Source organism: Drosophila erecta, unplaced genomic scaffold (genome assembly GCF_003286155.1).
Source record: "Drosophila erecta strain 14021-0224.00,06,07 unplaced genomic scaffold, DereRS2 tig00000000-arrow-pilon, whole genome shotgun sequence".
NCBI lineage: Eukaryota > Metazoa > Arthropoda > Insecta > Diptera > Drosophilidae > Drosophila > Drosophila erecta.
The window spans coordinates 27987470-28011256 of NW_020825194.1; the positions used below are offsets into that span (position 1 = coordinate 27987470).

At 41.6% G+C, this 23787-nt stretch overlaps 7 protein-coding genes across 12 annotated transcripts; 4 read left to right on the top strand and 3 right to left on the bottom strand.

Annotated features, from left to right (window-relative positions):
* Positions 1 to 255: 255 nt before the first annotated feature.
* On the top strand, positions 256 to 4158 carry LOC6552149 (serine/threonine-protein kinase 32A). The gene is made up of 8 exons (XM_015154022.2): positions 256 to 751; positions 899 to 954; positions 1016 to 1181; positions 1792 to 1862; positions 1948 to 2074; positions 2250 to 2375; positions 2920 to 3101; positions 3163 to 4158. The coding sequence occupies exons 1-8, from the start codon at positions 316 to 318 to the stop codon at positions 3727 to 3729; spliced, it is 1731 nt and encodes a 576-aa protein (XP_015009508.1). The 5' UTR covers positions 256 to 315; the 3' UTR covers positions 3730 to 4158.
* A 70-nt stretch (positions 4159 to 4228) lies between these two features.
* LOC6552147 (methenyltetrahydrofolate synthase domain-containing protein) lies at positions 4229 to 8117 on the bottom strand. The gene is made up of 6 exons (XM_001978784.3): positions 7845 to 8117; positions 6496 to 6666; positions 5716 to 6434; positions 5587 to 5655; positions 5315 to 5534; positions 4229 to 5259 (listed from the first exon to the last, which is right to left on the bottom strand). Exons 1-6 carry the CDS (start codon positions 7921 to 7923, stop codon positions 4871 to 4873), a joined length of 1647 nt encoding a protein of 548 aa, XP_001978820.1. The 5' UTR covers positions 7924 to 8117; the 3' UTR covers positions 4229 to 4870.
* A 1138-nt stretch (positions 8118 to 9255) lies between these two features.
* LOC6552137 (BTB/POZ domain-containing protein KCTD9) lies at positions 9256 to 10890 on the bottom strand. 2 transcript variants are annotated; one of them, XM_001978783.3, is made up of 3 exons: positions 10223 to 10890; positions 9857 to 9988; positions 9256 to 9693 (listed from the first exon to the last, which is right to left on the bottom strand). In XM_001978783.3, the coding sequence occupies exons 1-3, from the start codon at positions 10781 to 10783 to the stop codon at positions 9379 to 9381; spliced, it is 1008 nt and encodes a 335-aa protein (XP_001978819.1). In that variant the 5' UTR covers positions 10784 to 10890; the 3' UTR covers positions 9256 to 9378. The 2 variants fall into 2 exon arrangements, with proteins under 2 accessions (XP_001978819.1, XP_026839562.1); XM_026983761.1 differs by lacking the exon at positions 9857 to 9988 and having other exon boundaries at positions 9271 to 9693.
* Positions 10891 to 11138: 248 nt separating this feature from the next.
* On the top strand, positions 11139 to 12793 carry LOC6552136 (Golgi to ER traffic protein 4 homolog). Its single transcript, XM_001978782.3, has 3 exons — positions 11139 to 11595; positions 11657 to 11891; positions 11951 to 12793. Exons 1-3 carry the CDS (start codon positions 11444 to 11446, stop codon positions 12581 to 12583), a joined length of 1020 nt encoding a protein of 339 aa, XP_001978818.1. The 5' UTR covers positions 11139 to 11443; the 3' UTR covers positions 12584 to 12793.
* A 715-nt stretch (positions 12794 to 13508) lies between these two features.
* On the top strand, positions 13509 to 15440 carry LOC6552135 (E3 ubiquitin-protein ligase MARCH5). Of its 5 annotated transcripts, none has more exons than XM_026984060.1 (4): positions 13509 to 13697; positions 13760 to 14309; positions 14368 to 14564; positions 14621 to 15440. In XM_026984060.1, the coding sequence occupies exons 2-4, from the start codon at positions 13764 to 13766 to the stop codon at positions 15042 to 15044; spliced, it is 1167 nt and encodes a 388-aa protein (XP_026839861.1). In that variant the 5' UTR covers positions 13509 to 13697; positions 13760 to 13763; the 3' UTR covers positions 15045 to 15440. The 5 variants fall into 5 exon arrangements, with proteins under 5 accessions (XP_026839861.1, XP_026839864.1, XP_001978817.1 ...); XM_026984063.1 differs by having other exon boundaries at positions 14624 to 15440; XM_001978781.3 differs by having other exon boundaries at positions 13509 to 13686; positions 13746 to 14309.
* A 1131-nt stretch (positions 15441 to 16571) lies between these two features.
* Positions 16572 to 21131, top strand: LOC6552134. Its single transcript, XM_001978780.3, has 2 exons — positions 16572 to 17457; positions 20763 to 21131. The coding sequence occupies exons 1-2, from the start codon at positions 17245 to 17247 to the stop codon at positions 20901 to 20903; spliced, it is 354 nt and encodes a 117-aa protein (XP_001978816.2). The 5' UTR covers positions 16572 to 17244; the 3' UTR covers positions 20904 to 21131.
* Positions 21132 to 21269: 138 nt separating this feature from the next.
* On the bottom strand, positions 21270 to 22695 carry LOC6552133 (E3 ubiquitin-protein ligase TM129). The gene is made up of 2 exons (XM_001978779.3): positions 21960 to 22695; positions 21270 to 21907 (listed from the first exon to the last, which is right to left on the bottom strand). The coding sequence occupies exons 1-2, from the start codon at positions 22590 to 22592 to the stop codon at positions 21311 to 21313; spliced, it is 1230 nt and encodes a 409-aa protein (XP_001978815.1). The 5' UTR covers positions 22593 to 22695; the 3' UTR covers positions 21270 to 21310.
* Positions 22696 to 23787: the final 1092 nt, after the last annotated feature.

Consider the following 23787-nt stretch of genomic DNA (forward strand, 5'->3'; position numbering starts at 1 on the left):
GAAAAAAAAAAAAAACAATTAAACAATCCTTGCGAACAATACACATAATACCTTATTTTATTTAAATATCTGAAAGTCAATTCTTTGAAGCCAAAGGAAGGTTCAAAATATTTCTGAGAAAACAATTTGAAAATAAACATGCATAGTAATCAAAGATATCAGGTACAATATAGGTAGAATAATAAATTTTCTGAAAGTGAGTAAAATCGTCCATTAAACAGTTTTTCCTAATGTGATCGAAAAACGTGGGCGTGGGGCTAAAACATCTACTGCTTAAATTTGTGGAGCACTTACACCTGAGGCGAACCGGAGGCAATGGACAAAGTAGACGACCTGTGCCTGTCGAGGATATTAGGACTTCTGGAACTGCCCGATCAGATTTCTATGATGCAGAGCTACGAGCGCTGTCGTTCCCTGCTGGGAAGTATATGGCGTCACAGGTTGACCAGGATCTCGTTAAACCTGCTCGAGACACCCCTTTTAGGAGATGACTTCAGGTTTATTTTGGCAAGTGCCTGCCAGAAGCTGCTTGAGCTGAGGATCAGCTACCTAAGTAGGGAGCATTTCCAGACGCTCATCTTGCACTGTTTTCCCAATTTGTGGCTCCTGCGAGTGGATGTTCTACCCCCGTTTTTCTTGTGCCCACGGCAAAGACTTCAGTTGATCCAGATTATTCCGAAATTCCTTCCCGAGGATCTCACGGTCACAAAGGGGCACATGCTGTGCGTAGACTGCCAGAGCCAAATGCCGAGCTAGAAACCATCGGGTGTGTGGGCGGCCGAATGCAAATAAAAATTCATATATAGATTTATTAAGGATGTTTGTGCTCCGGGGAGGAATAGTCTACACTCACTGTTACCTAAATACTTAAATATACTTTTCCTATCTTACGTTGCAGTTAATTTTGACCATTTCCAAATACTTCGCGCCATAGGGAAGGGCAGTTTTGGAAAGGTAGTATCCGTTTTTGGTAATTTTAAAGGAAAACCCTCGCCCCTACAAAATATTTTCGCAGGTGTGCATTGTCCAAAAACGGGATAGCGGCATCCTGTACGCGATGAAATACGTTAGTCGCTCTGCCTGCGAAATGCGCGGAGCTCTCGGCGGCGTCATCAAAGAGGTGGAATTGCTATCGTCATTGGAGCACCCGTTTCTCGTCAATTTATGGTTCTCGTTTCAGGGTAAGTCTCCGCAGGCACAATCCTCGAGCACATGAATGCAATCGAGTACAAGCGTTCCAAACGAGGAAATAAGTAAAGCTGCCGCCATCCGAGGATTCAAACTTTGTTGAATGTGGTTTTCTTATAAGAAAGATTCTTACGATACTTTTTTAGTTTTAATGGCATGTTTTTTTTTTGGAACTGCAAGAGCTTTAATGTATAGCATACATTATTGTTTCACTCTTAAAAGAATCTAGTATACTGTTTCTATCTATGTGTGACGGGTGTAGCAACGCCAACATTACTGTGTAAATACGAATTCAATTGTTCTTGTCAAACCCTAAAATTGAAATAATTAAATAATAATAATTTTCCTTTACCGTTGTCTACCAACGGTGCCTATTTCCATATTCAAGAAGGAGCATATGAAAATAGGCAGATGGTGCTACCTTTGCCGAGGCTTGTCGGGCTTAGCGGCTCCTAGCACTTCTCTATGGCACTTCTATGGCTCTTCCCTGAATTTGCTATCTGTGTGTAGCTAATTGCCAATCAAAATGCAAATTAACCAACAGCATTTCGTTTGAAGCAGGCCACAGAGCACTCAATCCCCAAATTCTCCTACTATTTACAGATGAGGAGGACTTGTTTATGGTCTGCGACCTGTTGACTGGCGGGGACTTAAGATATCATTTACAGAACCGAGTGAGTTTCCTCATGGCAACTGCCCCCACCTGTACATCCTTTTGTACATCCTCTTGCACATCCTTTTGTACTCCCCATTCCCCAGGTGGAATTCTCCGAGCAGAGTGTGGCCTTATTAGTGTGCGAGCTCGGCAGTGCATTGGAGTACTTGCAGGCGCACCGAGTAGTTCACAGGGACATCAAGCCCGACAATATTTTATTGGACGATGCTGGTAAGTCTTTATAGAGTGGAAAAATCCAGGCAACTGGTAGGATTGAAGAGCTAAATATGATATCCGCAAAAGTGTGTGCATATTTTATTATTTACAAGCAAACATTGTACACATTTTCAAGCTATAGAAATTATTTAGATCAACAGCCCGATATAATAAAATGTATCACTTCTAGGACATGCTCATTTGACTGATTTTAATATTGCAACGAGGTTGCAAAAAAATGCCTTGGCCTGCAGTATGTCGGGGACCAAGCCCTACATGGCGCCGGAGGTTTTCTTGTGTGCCCTGGACGAAGTGGGTGAGTAAATAGATCCAGTACGCATATATACTACTTTTAATTAATTTTCTTCATACTAAAATTTAATTACACCCCTTGGTCGCAATATACATGTACTAGGCATTTTCAAGCTCATTTGAGTAATTTGCAATTAGTTATAGTAATCAGAAATTATTTTATTGGTAATTTCCTGATCTATACGTCCAGGATTTAACTTGCTTATCCCAAGTGAAATACTTCCATGCTGCTTGTGATATAAATATGTATATTTATGTATAATACACATAATACATTTTGATACATTTAATACATTACCATGAAATCGTTTGTTGAATTAGCGTTCTGTTCTTTTTTTTTAAGTTTGGGCGTGGATACTTAACTTAACATCATTATAAGCTTTTATAGTTCCTGAAATCCCGACGTTCATACGGACAGACGGACATGGCCAGACCGACTCGGTTATTAATCCTGATCAAGAATTTATATACTTTATAGGCTCGGAAACGCGTCCTTCTACGAGTAAATTTTTCTTTTCATCATACTTTCTCAATCCCAATAATTTCAGCTGGCTATAGCTATCCCGTAGACTGGTGGTCACTTGGCGTCGTTGCTTATGAAATGCGGGGAAACATTCGACCCTTTGTGGTTCACTCGAACACCGCTCTGGCAGAGATTAAGAATATATTGAACACCCCAGTGCACTATCCCCGCTACTGGAGCAGCAACTTTGTCGATCTGCTGCAGAAGGTGGATTGGATGATACTATTGTATAGGGCAGTGGCTAAAACACACTTTATGACTATTGCAGTTACTGTGCACTTATCCGGGTGCCAGGATCAGCACAAGGCAGGAGCTGCATCAAACGCCGTTGCTGCGCAACATTGACTTCCAGATGGTGCTCGAGAAGAAGATCAAACCCATCTATAAGCCTCCTGAAGACCACCTCAACTGTGATCCCTGCCTAGAACTGGAGGAAATGATTGTGGAATCACGGCCCTTGCATAAAAAGAAAAAGCGCCTGGCCAAGCAGAGGTCAGCACAACGCGACAGCGATCCAGAGACTGCGCTGGTCAAAGAGTTCATCGTTTACAACCGCTACAAGGAGCTGAAGCGCAAGGCCATGGAACAAAAGGAAAACGACTGGCAGCGTGAACTGGAACTGGCCATGGCCAACTCTATCGTGAACAGCCTGGCGCCCATCCAAGAGAAGCCCGTCGCTCCCTTGGTGCACGACGGCGACTATGCGACCGCCTCATCCGCAGCCGTCCAGTTAAAGGGGGACAGCATTGAGTTCATTGATCGCACTCCTTCACCGCAGATTAAAGAATCGGCTGGCAGCACGCTTATAAAGCCGACGAAACCGTTTCAAAAATAAAACAAGACACGGTTCATAAGCAACAGGTTTCAAAGTGCACAAATAACCAGACTCACTTGCGCAACGATGACTTGTCAGCCATCCATAGAGACCAGAATATATTTTTTGAACTCCTCGGAATTTCATTTTTTGTATATGTGCATATTATAACAGAACTGCGACATTTTATATCTTTTAGGGTATATCTTTTAAATAAAATAGCTCTAAGATTCTTTGTACATATTGTAAAATGTAATTCCAAAAACATAATAATTCCCGTTCATGATTATTTTTACGATTTTTTTTTAATTTTTATTTCAAGTTATATTTCATTCATGTTTCACATTTTTTTTGTAATGCCTTTTGTGTATAAAAAAAGTAAATAATTATGTTCTGCATTGTATAATTGTTGCTTTCACACATTTGTTGTTCTTTTGTTAAAAATATTATTAAATTTATTGATGTTTGCAGTGAAAGTTGGGAAAGACTAACCAAATGCAACATGTAAATAGTTTGTTAATTCATTTTTTCTTACTCGCGGTATTTCTCATTTATTGTGTACATTTTAGAACAATTTCGCACTCAATTTCAAGCTCTCTTACTAGCAGCTCAACTGCTTAACAGAGATACAGCAAAACGGTCTTAGTGCTGAGGTGTGAAATCAAATTAACAAATATTCATAAAGAAGATCTCTAACTCAGAATTGTAAGGAGTCACAGGAAGTTAGTAAAGGGATTTTTTAGAAGAAATGAGGTTCCACTTTGTGTTTGTGGAACGAGTATTTCTGCAATCGTGTCAATTTTCTTAGGCAAAAAACAAATGCAATTGTTTAGAAAAAGCGTCAAAAATTTGTGTTTTCTTTAGAAAACGTAGCGTTTGATCTTTTTGTTTGTTAGAATAATGAAGGAGAAGAAGAAACTACAAGCTGCAATATATGATCTTCAGTGTATGCACGTGTAGTGTAACTGTGTGTATTTGTGTGAGTGTGTATGTTGAGTGTACTTAGTGTTTTTCCGGAGTTCGCTTTCTATTCGTTTTTTGTTTGGTATTTTCCGATTTTTTCTAAACAAAATGTTACTTTTTTTCGTTGAACTCCAAACGTTGCGCTGCCGGCGGAAGTCCGCCGCGACTGTTCATTGGCTGCGCCAGGCGCAAAGTCATACTATACTGTAGTGGTGTCGACAGCCTCGATGCGCGCACCACCTACGTCGCCTCCTACCAAAGTTTCGGCATCTCCTCCATTTTGCGCATCTGCTTTTCCATCCTCGCCTGCGCTGGCACTAGCACCAGCGGAGCTAGCACTTTTCTTCGCGCCAAATTGGATCAGCTCCACGTTGACGAAAATAGTCCTAGTCTGCACAGGCGTTGCGGGCTCAGCTGGCTCCGCATTCTCAGAGGCATCTCCTGCTTCGCCAGCTGGAGCTGTCTCGCCACCAGTGGTAATGGTAAGCGAGAGATCGTTAAGGGACTTTAACACCTTTTCCACGTCATCCTGGGTACTGGGAACCCCTTTGCGGTTTCCAAAGTGCAGGAAACACTTTCCGTAGTGTCCTAACGAAAAGGAATAATTAGCTTAGATCCTTTAAGCCAAATATAAGTGTCATACCCTTCCAAGTAATTGACATTGGATTGCATTCACGTTTGCGGAGCTCCGACTTTAAGTCCTTGACGCGAATATCACGAGACAAATTTGTCAACTTAATGCAAAAATCTTGAGGTCCACGATTCTTGTTCTTCTTTGGACGACGCTCTTCAGTGCCAGCCTCTTCTACCTTACGATCCTCACTCTTGGCACCTCCTTCAACACCAGACTGGTCGCCCTCAGACTAAAATTAAAATGATTATGCTTTGGCTAACTTTAATACTTAAACTACTAACCTTAGTTGTGCGTCTGCGGCGATTGACGAAACGACCTTTACGGCGTGGAGTGCGTTTCTGAGTGGTCTCCTAAAAATATTGGTTTTAAAGTTACTCAATAGTAATTGATGTATGGCGGATTCGACTTACGCCCTGTGGTTGTTCGTTGTCAGTCTGTGTAGTGGTGCGCCCTGGGTTCCCTCGTTGAAGGCGGCGACGCATAGGTCCACGGCGGCGTCTGTTGTTTTGATACTGCTCCACATCGGTGTCTTCTTCCTTGAGGCATATCGATTTTCCCGCCTTCTCCTCCCTTTCCTTAAGCTGCTGAAGCACGGGCAATATTTTAAGACGGCGCTCGGACAGAAGCTCCCAGTACACCCCATTAGGAAAAGATACGCGCTTGGACACGCGGATTATTTCTGAGGGCGTTGCAATAATGTCAACTGGCGTGTCGTACTTCTGGAATAGATTCGCGGGCAGTGAGTCGACCACCTGCATGTCGTGAACAATTGTGACAATAACTGTCTTCGGTGTAATGGCTCCCAATTCAATAAGAAGGCCGATGTCCAGATCAGCGAACCCATTTCCGCGACCAATGCGGTAGCCCTCGCGTGATACGACGACAGAGCCAATCACCACCATGTCCAACTTCAGATCGCTGTCCAGTCCAATTTCCGAGCGGAACTTCTGGATGTCTTGAACGCGCAGGGCCTCCTTTTTCTGCTCCTCGGAGGCGTCGGCCGGCACATCTACCTTTAGGCACAGTGCAGAAGATTCACGAGTGCTGGGCAAGTAAACAGACTTGTTGGCCAGCAACGCCAGTTCCTTGAACTCATTCAAGGCGCGATCGATGTGTACCTTGATGTGCTCTGCAATACGGAGGAGAGGGATAAATGGTGCACTGGAAACGCGGCTGTGATCCTCTCTTACGTGCTTTCTTGAACTCATCTTCGTTGACAAGCAAGGCAGCAGCCTTATCGGCACCCACAAACAAAGGAATTCGGTTAAATAAGTTGTTGAATCCAATGCCAACCTTGCCCTCTTGGATCTTCTTCCAGGTTTGCACGCGCAACGAGCGCTTTGTGGGCTCTATGGGTTGAGCTGTAACAATGTATGGTTGTTAAAACAAATAATGCTCAAAAACCATTCGTAGATGACTAAAATAAACGTATTTTAGGTTAACGCAGCGATGACCTCACAACACGATGACAAGATTAAGCGTGAGAGTGATTAAGAGAGAAGTTTAGATAACTTTCAATAAATCAAGTAAGTTCGATATGCAACCGATTCCCTGACTCCTCGCACATGTTGGTTCTTGTTAGGGGATGCTAACTGTGGAAGTGCAAATCAAATGTGCTGATTCGCACCCAGCCGCTGGCCTTATCGACTGTAACGAAAGCGTGTTATCACGCCAGTTGGCGCTGGACTAAAGGTGATACCGCGGCTGATATACCGGTTTTCACGCCCAGCAATCAGATGGGAAATTGGCCCAAACAAACACCAGCAAACGCCGGTCCGTTTCATTGAAAACAAAAATCTGCATACAAAATCGTCAGGGTTGCCACCTGTGCTAGTTGTAGAACATACCTCAACGTGCATGTGTGTGCGCTTGTCGAAAAGAAATTGGAGTATGTAATGGCCAGCAAAACTATTTCGGCCGTCTTCCTTGGCGGGTTCAACGAGAAATACGAATTGAGAACCCAAATACCGATATTAACGCAGACCAATAAGTTGGCAACGCTTCGACACGCACACACTCGCATGCACACATTTCTCGGCGATGAGCGCATCGAGTCGCGAATTTCTCAATTAATATGTATGCGTACGAGCAATGCCGTGCGCGTGTAGTGGTTGCGGGCAGCGGGGGGCGAAAACGGGCGGGCGAATTGACACTGTGAGCACAGAATGTCGAATACGAAATCGGCCAAGAGCACCGAAAATGATTCATTTCACTTTTAGTAATTGTGGGCAGAATGCACGCAAAGATGACGTAATTAGCATCAACAACAAGCAGCTTCGACGTTTCGGCAACTCTTATTTACAGCTAGTCTCCTAGAAATAAATATGGCGGAATTTGACAATCTTCTGCTTCTACCTTCGCACTTAGAAAATGGCCGAATCGGGCACCTGCCCCTCTGGAACATGAGGATTTACCTTGGATGCCCAGCACTAAGGCTGGCAAGGCGCGGCACAATATTTACGGAATCACCAGCACTCGCGAGAATTACATGCAGTTTTCAGACCCCTGGGCGGACGGGGTAGCGGAGCAGGCCACTTACTTGTCGAAGACACCTCCTGCGCGGTGTTTGCGCTGTTCTCCGCGGCGACAGCGGAAGCTGCGTTGCTTTGGTCCTCCATCGAATCGCTCGCCAGTTGTGTCTTAAATCTGTTCACAATTTTTACCCGGCTCAGGCTACGACTACACAGTTCACAGTTCACAAGCAACGTCTACCGTTCTCCGCTGGCTTCCAACAAACCACGTTTGAAAATTGACGTTTCTCTGGTGACGTAAAAAAAACATCGCATAGGCGATACATCGATATTTCGTTGAGGGCTGCTTGCGAGAGTTCGCTTTTTGGCCAAGGTAGCGTCTTTTCCGCTGTTCTAGCTAGAAATAATATAAAAATTTGAGTTTCTACTCGCCGCTGACAAATTACCTGGGACCTACATACGAGTCCCTACATCATTTTTCCGCTAAGACCCGTCCGAAAAGGGTCAAACCAATAGAAAGAACGTCTTTGAAATAAAAAAAACAATAATAGAAATATAAGGATTTGATATAATTTTAATAAAAATACGAGTACTACCCAGATAGTACCCAGATATGTCCCGTAAAATATTGATTGTCGGATCACTGCGAGTAATAAACCAAACGCATGGTATTAAAAAACTAATTAAAACTATTGCTTCTTTAAATGACAAACTGTGTTATATTTTCAATTTCTTGGAGTATTTATGTCCGTTACTAGTAAATAAATCATTAAAAATTATGTAACACCAAAAAAGAAGCGTTTCCGACCATATATAGAATATATATTCTTGAGCAAGATCAAGATCATTTTATTTATAGCCAAGTCCGTATGAACGTTGAGATCTGAGGAACTATAAAAGCTAGAAAGTTGAGACTAGATATTTAGATTCCAGAGACATAGACAAACCGCCCAAAAATGCCACGCCCACACTTTTGAGACATGTTTTGATAATTTTTTATTGGTCTTGTAAATCTCTATTGATCTGCCAAAAAACTTTTTGTTACACCCACAAGCCACTCAAAGCTGAAACGCCCACACTTTTTAAAAGTGTTGCACTTTTTTCATTATATTATTTTTCGTGCCATTTTCTTTGAATATGCCAAACAGAATTTTAAACTTTCTCTTGCGCACTCCACCTCGCTGAGTAACGGGGAACTCGACTATAGCGTTCTCTCTTGTTTTTTATTTATTTATATTTAGAACTCTTGTTGATAAAGGAATCGAAGGGTAAACTATTATTAGCACAGGCAACTGACCGGCTTAAGTGTTTCACTGTTAACTCTTCAGAAATGCAATATCGCTATGAAGAATCGCTAACAAGAAATGCAAGGTCCATAAGGATTGTTTAATATAATAGTATGAATAAATCTTTAAGGCTAGGTTGTAGAAACACTAAGACTTTAAAAATAAAAAGAGAAAATACATGCGACTTTAGAAATACAATCCTAATACTGTTTATTTTAAAAACTACGTTTATGTTTTTATGTATGTACAGTCAATAATATTAACGCATTTTTTATATTTATTTAGAGCCAAACGTGATACGTAACCAACTCAGAAATCATCGTATGGCCTGTGACATGTGCAATGGGGTCACCATTAGGGTAAGCTCTGCGTCCTTTAAATTGGCCCCACGTAAATTTGCCTCCTGCAAGTCGCTTCCTGAAAGATTGCATTTTTCCAAATCCGCACCCGCTAAAACCGCAGCTCGCAAATTACAGTTCTTCATATTTGCGTTCTTTAAATTTGCCACACGTAAGTTAACTCCGGCCATGTTGCTGCTTTCCAGGCATGCTCCTTTGAGGTTAACACCCTCTAGATTAGTTCGAACTCCTGTTGGGTCTTCGAAATTACACCCACGCAGATTGGCACCTTCCTGAAAGATAAGACAGATTAGTTGAGGCTCACCTTGTTCTTAGCCTAATTGGATGGCGTATGAGCGTTTCAAGAACATTAAAAATGAATATAAAGACCAATGGCTGTTCTAGTGGTAACAACACAAATAAAGTCTTAGTTTAATAGCCTTTTGCTGGGTTTACCATATTCGCGCAAAGTCCCCGCACTGATACTAGTTGGGCGCATTCCAAGTTGGCGTACTGGAGATCCGCCCGTTCAAGACAGCAGTAATTGAGATTGGTGTGGGACAAATTGCAGTGCGACATGTTGGCATACTGTGGAGGGAAAGGGATAGTCCTAAGAATAATTTTTGGATTTAACTTAAAAGAAATGTATTTTTCTAGGGACCAAAAAAAATTCCCTTAACTGAGTAGCAAACTACTGACTAAAACTACATACTCTACAAAATGCAGTCGTGATACGTGGATGAAAAGATATAAAATTTCGTTGGATTGAACGTAGAAAATACACTTCTCCTTTCAAGATTGTAGGCTTTCGCTTTCGCACACCTTAAAGTTAATGTTCCGGAAATCTAGCTTTCGTAGATCGGCCCCGGACAGATTAACGCCCTGAAAGCGTAGCTCTGTTATCACAGAGGTCTGAATAATGGCCTTGATGACGTCGTTGCGCGTCAATGGTCTGTCCCCTAGCGGCGTCTCCTGCTGTCCAAGGCGTTCCTCTAAATGGGTGACGAGCGAAAAGATTCCGAAGAACCGCGCCTCCTCCAAAACGCCCATCACACTGATGTTCGAATCGCAGACGAATTGGCCGTGGCGAAGGTAGTTGATGATCGGCTCGAAATAACGAGGACTCCGATCAATTAGGAACGCTCCCTGCTCGTCCCGCTCGCTGGGCATCATACTGCCATCTTGCAGAAACATCCTAGCAAGCATTGAATCCGGTTCCCTGCCCACCAGAGTGTCGATGGTAGTAGCGTAGATTTGTCCACCCACATTCAGTTTGACCCAACGATTGGGAGCGAAGCCGTTGGCGGCGACGAGATTGCCGGCTTCCGGTGCGGTCTCGTCTATCCTGGCTCCGGAACTACTCTTCTTCAGATTACTATTCATTTGATTAGGAAGTTTAAAAAATTTCAACAATGCCTGGCAATTCTCAGCTGCTGTATCTTCCCGTTCCACCCCCGCCTACCATTGGAGTAATCGACTAGGGCTGTTCACACGAGGGCGCAACAGCACCAGCGTTATATACATAAGTTGTTGTGTGAACCTTAAACATTTGGTCAATTTAGCTTAATGTTTTAGTTAAATTTACGAATCAATAAAGATCTGAAAATCGGATATGTGTTATCTTATTACTGCCCATACACTAAAATAATATATATATTTTTTAATTCATGGTCCGTATAACAACAAAATATAAGTTGGCTTAAAACAATAAGCTAAAAAATAAAGAAAAAACTTACAGATGTGGTAAAGCATGGAGAATATATGTATATCTTTGTAAGCAATGGCCAGCAGAAAACTATTAAAACTCGAGGGTACCTCTAAGGATATTCTTACGAATGTATTTATTTTGTCTGTAAGTGTGAACTCTCTAATTTTTGGTTTGACACTAGGCGCCTGTGCAATGAGTGTAATATTTTGCAATCGACACCGATAGTCCGTCATCGGGAGCTGGTATATGTAAATACAAAATAAATTATAAAATTTGGCTTCCAAATAGTCGGAAAGGTCGCTTAAAGCGTAAGAATCAACAGTGCAAACAGTCAAATGTCTGCCGCCGAGACAGGTGCAATAGCCAGCGGCAGTGCGTTGTCCACCGGGCAGCGCGGTGTCAGCCGAGTACTTGCCAAGTTGTCCCAGTCTCTGGCAGGAGGAGAATTTTATGAAGCGCACATGATGTATAGGACGCTGTATTTTCGGTACCCTATTTGTATAAGGTGTGCAAGGAAATGTAGTGCAATAAGAAAATCTTTTCCATAGATACACGGCGCAGAAACGTTATCAGGACTGCCTGGATCTGCTCTTTGATGGAGCACAGCAGCTTATTGCCAAGGAGCAGGACAGCAGCGCGGCTGACCTATGCCTTCTTCTGCTGGACACGTTAGAGAAGCGAGGACCACAGGCGGAAGATACCGAAAATTTTCTGTGGGTTCCACGCCTAGGAGCCTTGATCCGCGGACTTAACGCCGCGACTGTGGAGCGCGAAACTCTTATTGTGAGTCTCTGACGCTATTAATCGTGACGTGCCGCGATAATGAGATTTGTCCCTTTTAGCAACGGACCATTAAGTGGAGCACGGCCCTACATGGCCAGTATGGCCACCCAGTGCTCCATAAGTTAATTGCACACGTGTTTTGGACCGAGGGCAACATTGAGTCGGCTCGCCACCACTATCTACTCTGCCAGGATGGCAGCCTTTGTGGGCGAGTGCTAATTGAGATCAGCCAGAGCAGGGGCTTGCAGGGCGAGGTGGACTTGTTCCTGGTGCAAGCAGTGCTGCAGCAGCTATCCCTCAAGGATCGGAAAACTGCAGAGGACACGTTCACTGAGTACACACGCTACCACGCCAAGCTGCTTAAGCATGAGTTCCCCTACAAGGAACCGCTGGTCAACTTCTTGTACTTCCTTTTTCGCCTTATTGACGCGAAGCGTGTGGCTGGGTTTCGCGCCTTACGCAAGCTGTACGATCCATCCCTAAAGCGCGACACGTCTTTTCTAAAGTACGTGGCTAAGATTGGGGTGCTGTATTTCGACGAGCAACCGGAGCCAGCACATTCTGGTCCGCCCGGCTTGGGCGGAATGTTTGGTGACATATTCAATCGCCTTATGGCAGGCTTTGATGAAGATGATGCGGAGGATCATGACACGACGGTGAGGCGGCAAAACGAGAATAACGAAGTGGAATAGCATCCACTTGAGTTATTTGCATCGATGACGCGTAGCGGAGAAGGACCCTTTGTTGCTACTCTTTTGGGTTGCTCTAAGTCAACGAAGTTCTTTGTCACAAAGTCATCAGGCTTTTTTTCTGTTATAATTTTAAAGCGCTATATGCTAAATAATTTAAAAAAAGGCGTATGTTCTCGATGATGCAAATTATAAAAAAATATGACAATTTCACGAAAACCATGTTTTGGGAATATCTTTAGAACAGGTAATCGGATTTCAAAACAGGAGGTGTCAATGTAAGTTACTCCCTATCGTCCCAATTACTGAAACTTACACTTTTGCTACTGGATAATATTTATTTTTAAGGGTGTAGAAAGTATTTTTAAATTGGAAAATGTTATTTAATCAATATATTTCGTTTTGAGATATGGACAAACACTTAAATCAAAAAAAAAGTCAACTTTGATTTTTATAAGTTTTCGAAATTTCATATCTTCAAAGTATTTTGTACAATGTCAGGGTAAAGGTGAAATAGCCGCCTTCAATTACAAAAGAAAAAACTGTGTATAAACTTAAATAAAATACCGGCTTCTTGCAGTTGCCGCTCCTCAACTGGTGCGCACTTGGTAAAACAAAATATCGGTTCCAATTTCAATTATTCCGATCCAATATTATTCTGTCTTATTGGCCAAAGTTTCAGTTAGGTTTTTATTTGGAAGTTAACAGAGTAATGTTAAGATTTTAAAAGTCAGTGTTGGATCACGTAGGAAAATTAAAATCCGTTTCAATCTATTGTAAATGGGCCTATTGTTTTTTAAAAGTATACAACATATTTAAGGTTTTGTCCTTTTTGAATCCCCAACTGAAAAATAGTACGACTAAATCCCAAAGAAATATTTTTTAATGCGATAACAACAAAAGTGTGACCAAAGCAGAGGTAAATTGAAGACGACCTGGAAAATACAATCTGGGATCTGGTCCCTCCAAAAAGTCATCGAAAGTGCCCTGGTAGAATAAATCAGATCTGGTTTATTGAGTTAGTTTTATTTTTGTTGAACCAGCCGAAATAAAGGAAAGTTGAGTAAGTTAACCGAAAAGGCCAATCAGCGCACAAAAAGCCAAGTGTGAGCAAAAAGTAAGCCGGACCTAAAGGTCCCGTCGCACCTACAAACATAATACATAGTCTTACATTTTCAGCGAAATGGCCGACAAAGCTGCAGCGCCCTCTGCGGACTGCGCGGCGCCTCCTGCGGGCTGTGCGGCGCTTCCTGCGGACTGTTCGTCGCCTGAAGTACCAGCGGGGGAGGGACACACCACGCTGACCGTTCCACCTGCATCAGCGAACAAAGCCACGGATGTTTCCACTTCAACTGCCGTGCAAGTGGGTGTCGATGGGGGGGAGGCGGAACGCTGCTGCTGGATCTGCTTCGCCACTGATGAGGACAACCGCCTGGCGGCGTGGGTGAAGCCCTGCCAGTGCCGCGGCACCACCAAGTGGGTACACCAGAGCTGCCTCTACCGCTGGATCGATGAAAAAACCCAGAAGGGTAACGCTCTACGCACTGTATCGTGCCCGCAATGCCAAACGGAGTATATCATAGTGTTCCCGCAGATGGGCAAGCTTGGAGGTGCATTAGAGGCGATAGATAACCTCATCAAGCGTCTGAGCCCCTTCCTGGCGGCTGGCTTCTTTGTGGGCTCTCTATACTGGACAGCCGTGACTTACGGAGCTGTGACATTCTTACAGGTACAACCTATGAATTTTAATTAATTAGCATGACACTAAGCGAATTCGCCGTCTCTAGATCGTCGGACATGAGCACGGCATGTCCATAATGGAGGCTGGAGATCCGCTCGTTCTCCTTATTGGGCTGCCGGCGATTCCAGTAGGGCTTGTGCTTGGTCGATTGATTCGCTGGGAGGATGCATTGCTGCGCGTTATTCGAAACCGCGGGACAGTGGTGCGAAAGTTTCCTTTTGTAAGCCTTATTTATCCGAACCTGTAAGTGCATCAACAACGTCAGGGTCAGCAGGCCTTTATTACTAATCTTTAAACAGTAGCCAGGAAGAGGATCAGCAAAGCATCAGCAATCCGGCCACACCTGCTCTCTCTGACCCCGTCTCGGCCACGCGGGTCTTTTGTGGGGCTCTCTTGCTGCCCACCATTTCGTCAATCGTGGGACGTATTCTCTTTGACACCGTGGACAACACATTGCATCGCACTCTGCTTGGAGGTCTGACCTTTATAACAGTCAAAGGAATCCTGAAAATATATTTGAAGCAGAAACAATACGGCCGCCGCAAGAAGCGCCGAATTGTGGACTACACGGAGGAAAATATTCGCAACTTCATGCATCGCACCAATAACTTGGCAGGGGCGACGCGACAGGATAGACAGCCCGAGCAGAGGCCAGTTCCTCCAGCACAGCGAATGGACGCTGTAATCAGTCAACGCGGCGATAGTGGCGGTAGCGTTGTCTAGAAGTAATTGGTGTCACATCAAATTTGTAGGGCCAACTGTTTTCTACGAGTTATATTTTGTTTTAAGTTAATTGTTTTATCTCTTGCACTTTCAAGACACTCGCATGAACACCTAGTTTAGGTGGACAAAATTTTTGCTGCCTGCAGATAACAAAGCTAAATTTATTGTTAAAGTACACTATGTGTAATGGCCGGAAAATAAATGTATATTAAAACTAGACGCTGACTAGCCCTGAAAAATATTTTGTGAAAGAACCGCCATGTCCTTGCGTAGATATAACATTGATATAGAAGATAATGGATTTATATATGTATATGCTTCCACACCTTTGAATTTATACGTTACCCTTTTTGTAAATAAATAATACCCTCGGCTGTGGGTCAGTTATAACCATTATGTATAGTGTACAGAAAATCTATAGTTTAGTGTTGTTTTGTTCTCAATATTTTTGTAGTACAGTGCTTATTCATTGCTGCTTGAATAGGGCCTACCCGAATCAAATTGCGGCAGTTTTGATTGCATGTGTTAGTCCCTTAAGCCCTATGCGCTGCTGAGTCACGGAGATCCGTGATAATAAATCCGCACAGTAACCGCCCGGCCGATAAAGATGTGTGTTTTTGCATCAGACCAGTTTGCATGATTCAAATAGAACACGTCGAGCGAATCAATATATGAAGAAGTGTTCGGTTTGGCGTATGCGTATAGTAGCTAAAGCGAAGACAAAATATACTGTTAAAGAACTGTCCGAAGTGAACGCTCCAAAAAACGATCTAATCATTTATAATTGTTAGCAAGTGGTTGTTTGCTTTGTCTATTTGCGCTTATCATCGGGAGCACAAGTTAGATACGTGTGTGCATTTGGTAGATAGGCTAAAGTGCGATGAGTGATCAAGATTCCGCAACAACGACTGCCGAATGCCTTTCTATTTACGAATTGAATGTATTTGTGAATTCACTCTCAATGAAATAACCATTCTGAAACTCCAATTCGAAAACCAAGCGAATAGCCATCGAAAATAAATATGACAAGTGTCTTACTCTTTAGCCAGTTGACGATCCTGGTCAGGGTGTAGAATAGGCTTACTTTTCTATAAGCCAATACATATCGCTTACTCTTGTCATACACATACAAAAATATAATACCGGTGACCTGTGATGCCGGTTTAGCTTTTGACTATGACTTGATCAATGTATTACTAAATGGTACTCAGTAGTTTTTTTTACTAACTTATGGCTTAAGAAAATAGGTTTTTAAAAATTTTATATTTATTGGGTGTTTCTTGTTTAAATGTCTGCAATCAAACAAAAATTCTTATAGACGAAGTCAAAAACAAATTGGGATTGCCTTCTCATTATTTTATACTTGGGATATAACTAATAATAGATAATATTCTTTTGACTTACAATACAATTTATAAAATGTACTCATTTGACAGGCTTTCAAATAGTATAGTTTCAAAGTATTTACTTGTCCATTAGACAAGCGTTTCGAATAAGTACATTTTTTGTAGGGTATTTTTAAAGTCAACTGCACGGATTTTTATTACCTCGTGTATATAATAAAGTAGTCACTTGAGAACAGCCGTCCACAGTGATACGTAGAGGCCTTTAAAAATTAACGTGCTAAATAAATCAAATAAATGTATATTTAAAAAATATTGCTTTACCCTCGAAATCGCATTTAATAGCTAAGAACATACTAGTCCATTCATAGATGGTTTATATTGCAATTCATCGGTAATGTCTATATTAATAGGTGGATTCGGTCAGCACTGGTGGCACAATTCACAATTCAGATACGTACATATGTACATATATTGGCGTGTGGTTGCGGTTGTGTGGCCTGGCTCACCTGTTTAGGCCTTCAGGAGTAAACTCACATGTTCTGGAGCTGCGGTGAAAAGAGTTTATGGTGACTGCTCTCTTCAACTTCATTACTCCATCGGTTGTTCTTTGTGACGGAGTGCCATAGCGGGAATCGGCGTCGGGTGGCTGTCATTTGGCTTGTCTGCTGGCAGAAACACGCGCGACGGGATTGGATGCGGACCAGCTTTGGCCGCCACGAACGCAACCAAAACAAAAGATATCCGTACCGGTAGAAGGGCGAGTTCCAACACTATTGCCCTGTGTTCTTTCTTATCAGCTGCAGTATCGAAGCCGCCACTTGCAGCGGCCAAAAAAGAACGTATCCTCGGGCATCATGAGCACAGCCAAGTCAGCCGCCCACGAGCCGACGATCCACTACCTGGACAGCGTGCTGAGTGAGGAAGAGAAGCGGTGTGCCTATGGCCACCAGTGGCGCAACATTTCCATCTCCCGATCCGGACGCTTTCGTTCGAAAAACAAGAAGCGGGATGCGGTCGACGGAAAGTTCTTCGACGCAGGATCAGGTTCTCTGCAGGACATCGAGAAGGTGTGCCTCTGCGCTTTTCCACATTTTCGTTATCGTACCTATACATCTAACCTTTTCACTTAATGGAACCCATATCTAACAAACACTAAGTAAGCAGCCCGTTTTGCGAACTGCGTTCATGATTTGCGGGTGTGAGTGCCAATCTGCACCGATTCTAGTTCGCTAGTATTGGTCGCAACAAAGTTAGGAATACTGTGATGAGTTAGAATACTAAGTGGCGCATCGGAAATGCTCGTATAAGAAACAAAAGCGTTCTTTTTTGTGGCACGGAAGAATCTCGGGACCAGTGTGGCGTAAGCCTTGAAAACCTTAGATACATAAACTATTTTGAAAGTCCAGGTTTGAAGACGTCGAGTTTAAATAAGATTGATGTTGTACATACGTACATATATAGCTAAATATGTACATATGAATAATGTTCCCGAACTTTTAGGAGAGGGAACACGATATTTCAACCATTAATCTAGTGCTTTTGTTCTTTGCCCTTGGGTGCAAAATTTGCGAAGATTTATATGTAAGACAAAGTAGTGAAGATAAGATTAGATTGTAAAGGGAATTTATTATTTGTCGACTTAAAATAATTTGCAAAACTCAAGATTTATACCTAAAAAAAAAAATTAAATGGCGACTTGCAACTAATAAAAGTAAACATAAGCAGACACAAACCGCCAAGCGTTTTAGTCGGTACTGCAATATTTAATAGTAAACGGTACATAGGTACATAAGGTACATTTACATAGGTAAAGGAAAAAATTCAAGTCATCTGCGATTGTGCAAGTACCAAACGAAGAATTATTACATACTAAATGTTAACAAAATGTAATCGATCAGAAGAAAAAGTGGTGAAATTGTGCAAGCAAAAAATTTGAGCTGATGGGTAATTTGTAAATAAAATATCTGAAAATTAAAAACTAAAAAACTTAAGTCAGTCAGACGGTATGTGTTATTGTGTACTGAAAACATTTGGAATCTCGATATAGGAAACTTGTATATATGTATGTATGTATGTATGTAGGTAGCCAAATTTTCTACATCCATTACTGTGGAACCTCAGAGGCTAGACTTGTGCTCAACGATATATACGTTGAAAAGGCATATCCAAATGCTATTTGTGCTTTTCAAACGTAGTTTGTCCAAACAGATAAATTGATTTTCTGAAAACGGGAATACCGATTTTTAAAAAATTAATCGCTATGTAGCACTTTTATATATACAACCACACTTACGTCAGACACATTTAAAAGTTATTAAGCAAAAAAAACAGCCACTTTCCGTAATTCAGAACAGCTAACTCCTTTGAACAATGCATTTTGTATGAGATAAAACAGCTTAATTTATTATTTTAGTTTTTTTTGCCCACGTCCAGTTTTGATTATGAAATTTCAAACATTTCCCCCACCTTTTAAAATTAAAAAAAAAATGTAGTTTTGAAAATAAGGCCCTTAAAGAATTAAGAATTTGCCCACATCTCAAAACTAAATATTTTCAAACAAAATCGCTTGTCCACGCAAACCCTTTAAAAATAGTTTTTATCATTTGCCCAAAATTCAAAAACAAAATATTTTCAATAACAAACGTTTGTACATATGCATGTATTTCCTGTAAGTTCTGAGGCAAATTCACATGTTTTAGGAACATGTTTGCAAACAGGAATACATGTACATATGTAAGTACTACATGTACAGCGATCTGTTACATTGATTTATCAATAATTATATAACATTAATCATTTGCGAACGATGTATCAACTTTAGTTGATCATTGATAAATTTCATGCAAAAAATATTATTCCAGAATTTTCCTAAACTTGGACATGTAAATTGTATGTATGTGTGTTTATGTTCCTGTTGGCATCCCCTAAAACATTTGAATTTGCGCCAGAACTTACAGAAAATACAAAAAATACATAAAGTACAAACATTTGTTATTGAAAATATTAATAGTTTTAAGAGGTGGGCAAACGATAAAAACAATTTGTAAAGGGTGGGCAATCGATCAAATCTAATTTTCGAAATTTCTTATCTTCAAAACTGGACGTGGGCAAAAACAACTAATTGGTAGGCAATCGATTACAGCTTTCAAATTTTTAAAAATTCGATTTTAACGAACCCAGCTTCTGTGAGCTAACAAAAAAACATAAAAAGCAAGCGTCGCACCCTCTTACATATATTACTTTATGTGAAATATGTTTCACAATTAAATAAACTTAATACACAATCTAAAATAGACTCATTAAATAGATTTAAATAGACGGTTCTGGAGCAATTGTCAAATCCGAGTCTGTCGACCAATAATTCCTGCTCGTCCATATCAGTAGTACGGTGCGCTATTTTCCCATATATATTACATTTAATTACATAATGACACTGTGAAATCATAAGAATTTGTGAATCTTCAGAAGTATAGATAGATATGTTCTGTCAGCTTCTTTTTTAACCGAGTATATTGTCTGAAACTCAAATGTGCTATTTTTGAAAACGTTCTTTGCTAAGTGTGGGGAGTACTTGGAGCACAAGAAAGGTGACGTGGACATAACTCTTGGATTCGCTTGATATTAGGGATAGTATAAAAGTATAGATTTCTATTTTTCATCAGCAATACTAGTCGAATCCCCATTTGTCCACTTGTTTGAACATTAATTTCCATTTTTCAATTGTCAAGTGAAATAAAAAAATCAATTCGATTTGTATACCAGATGCTCGTAGAGCAATATGATATACCAAATTACAATGATATACAAATAAAAGTATGTTACAGCTAGAAGGAAGAGTTTCCGACCGAATAAGGCCGACCCGATATCGCCATGTCCGTCTATCCGTACAAACGTCGAGATCTCGGGAACTACAAATGCCTGAAATTTGTGCTTAAGCATGCAGATTCTAATGACGTCTAGACTGTTCAAGTTTGTTTTCGCGCCCACAAGGGTACTTTTGATAAATATTTTGTTCATTTAGTTTTTTGTCTTGCCAATTTTGATCTATATGCTGAGAAGATTTTGGTCACGCCGACAACCGTAAAAAGCTGTCACGCCCACAATATTCAAAAATGTTTGGTGTTGTTGTCTTGTTTATTTAGAAGGTATACAAATATTTACCTTCAATGGAAAGTTTGGAAAAGGTGTTATTGAGAATACCTATTCGTTAAGAAATCAAAGACCTTAATTTGTCATATTTTAAAATAGATAAGCTATTTTCAACCAAAATTATAATATTAAAGTTTAAAATGATATATTATATTAAGATATAAAGAAAGAAAAACGAATATCTTCTTGTGAGAGGCATACTAATGACTATTTGTTTTTTAAGGTCTCAAATTGCACGTCGAAAAGCGCATTGATCAAGTGCGTCGTTCCTCCGACAGGATCGATGGCGCCTCCAGTTAACCAGGCAAGAAGCCAACGTGACCAAGCCGAGAGTTATAAAAGTGTTTACGAAACGAATTTATAGATCTTTACAATGTATTTCCTTTACTTATCATGCACATGTATATAAATTAGCACGCCTATTTTTTATCAGATTGAGAGCACAAAGAGAATAAATCGCGGTAAGATAGTGGACTTATTGCACTACAGGTTTGCTATGCAGAGCATATTAAGGCATATTTCTCATGTGAGCGCTTTCTCTCTATGCTTAGATAAATAGTACTTAAGTAAAATTAATATATTTCACATTCTAGCCTGCTTAGATTGTTAAAGTATTAAAACGTGATAATTGCACTAATTATTATGAATATTTGTAAGTTTATAGCTATATAAGTAAGTGTACGTCTTACTGAAAACGATTACATTTAAATAAGACCAATAAAGAACGAGGTTCGATTTAAAAGTCCTTTAATTGTGTCTAACAGTAATAAATCACGTGGTATCATCAGCCTCGTCTTCATCGCCTTGATACTGAATAATGTTAGTTGCATCGACTGTGGGTGTGATGTAGCTGACATCAAGCACACAAAACTTGGCTCGGCACATAGGGCAAGTGCATTTCTGCTCCAGCCACACCTCGCGATCCAGATCGCTTTGGCGAGCGGCGAACCACCGCGCTAGGCACTCCACGCACCACATGGGGCGGCAGTAGCAGTTAGAGCAGCACGCCCCATCCGCCAGGGGAGCGCCATTCCGGTCAAAGTCGGCACACTGCTTGTGAATCTTGGTGTTTGGTTCGTTTAGCATGCAGGCAAAACACTTATCCGTAGTTGCAACCTCTGAAAAAACGGGATTTAGGGCGACTTGCGCCTTAAAGACATCCACAAAGCGGTCAATAACATTGCGGTGGAACTGAATGTTAGAGGGAATCGCGATGGGCCGCCGGACACGGTTCTCTAGATTCCTAAATTCCAGGGCATTAATTCGTATGTGAAAGTCGCTTACACCCTGTCTCATTGGACGCACAATAATGCTTATCATCTGCAATGTGTCGTTTTGGTCTTGTTGCGATATATTGTACGTCTCTGCCTGCAGAAAAAACATTAGGGTCTCACATGCAAAGGAATCGTGCCCAACTGACCTTAGCTACGCTGAGCGACGTGTTGCTCTGATGGGCAAAGTGGACATTGTACATGGTGGTTTTTATTATCCAGTTCTCCGTGGCAATCACCGAACTGATGGAGTTCAGCTTTTTCTTGTATATATCCGGTTGACGGAACTCTGTACCAATTTCGCTGGCGACGGCAGTGTTGCTGCCCGGCGAGATAGAGTACTTGGCGAGGGCCTTGCTGATCGGGTGCCGACGCCAGTTTTGCTGGTGCCAGTTGAAGATCAGAGCGGGCATCGCCAGAACGGCCAATACACTGAATCGCTGGGCGGTTTTCCACGTAAGCGTTTTAAACGCAACCGCTTCCTGGGGCATGGGAAAATCTGGGTCCAGGTCGGAGTCCTCCAGCGGTTCCTGCGTGGCGAAGACGGAGAACTTGAGCCTATGGATAAGGAAGTAGGAGAAGGGCAGACAGGAGTGCACGAAGAGATTCAGCGAAGTTCGGCGCAGGTGGTAGCCCACAAAATCCAGGTACTCCTCTCCCAGGAACCGAGCGAACAACTGTTCGATGGTGAAACCCAGGCGTTGGAACTCCTCTGGCGGGTAGATAATGACCATGCACAACAGTAAGTAAAACAGATTAAATAGCAGTTCCGACTCGTCCATGTTGCGAATAATTTTGGATTTTGTTTAGCTCAGTTGTTTTGTCGAACACAAGAGGTGCCCAAAGATTTCCCCGATTATTGTTCTTAAAATATCGATATTATTAATGGTACTCGATAGCACTGGACCGATAACGGACCGAGCCCGCCAAGACAAATTGAATTTTAATTGAAAAGCGACGTATGATTTAAGTTTCGGCAGTTTTAAGATCGACTATTCTGCTTGCAAAAAATAAAACAATTTAAATGAAAAATTTACAAATATATGGAAAAGGTAATGGACATGCCCTCCGAGTATAAAGGTATAGGCTGTTAAAAAGGCGGAAGGTATTGCCCATACATATAGCAATATTAATTAAAACAAGATATAATGCTATAATCGAGTTTCCCGTCTATCAGCTACCTCAGCTTGTGGAAGTGCAAACGAAAAATTTCCATTTTTTCTGGAATATCGGTAAAAATTGGGGAAAAAAAAATGAAAAAAACTTAAAAATGTTTTTAAAATGTGGTCGTGAGTTTTTTGCGGTTTGTGGGCGTTAGAGTGGGCGTGGCAAAAAGGTTTTTTTGGCAAGTCTATAGAAATTTAGAAGTTATATAAAAATGTGGCCTCCTCCCCCCGTTCTCCACAGTCCTTTCAAGCAAAATAATAGCCATAAAAGGACCAGTTCGGATAATACTGAAAACCCCAGGCAAACTTGCTATTTGCTGCGATTCCCTGTCTGCCCTAAAACCCCCCACCAATACCAACAGCAACTCATACTATCCATCAACCATAAGAAACCAGAGACAAGGATACCACTTCCCAAAAATTAAACTTATATGGACCCCCAGCCACATTGGCATATTAGCAAACGAATACGCCGACAAAACAGCTAATCTTTAGCTGTTACTGTGGGCATCTGCCCACAGGTACCCCCTCGTCTACACACCAAATTACAACTGTGGCGAAATTTCTCGGCACATAAAAAAATACGTCAGCTCCAAACGAACAGAACTGCATAACAATATTACTCCCTGGTACAAGCAAAGACACTAGAATACACTTACCTCAGAACAGGCTTAGGCTGGGACACACCAACCTTACCAATGCCCACTACATGAACAGATCCCTCCCCAACAAATGTCCTCTTTGCAACCATTACCAGTTAGACCTTAAATACATCCTAGTTAACACATCCTTCCCCTTCAAAGAACAGCTG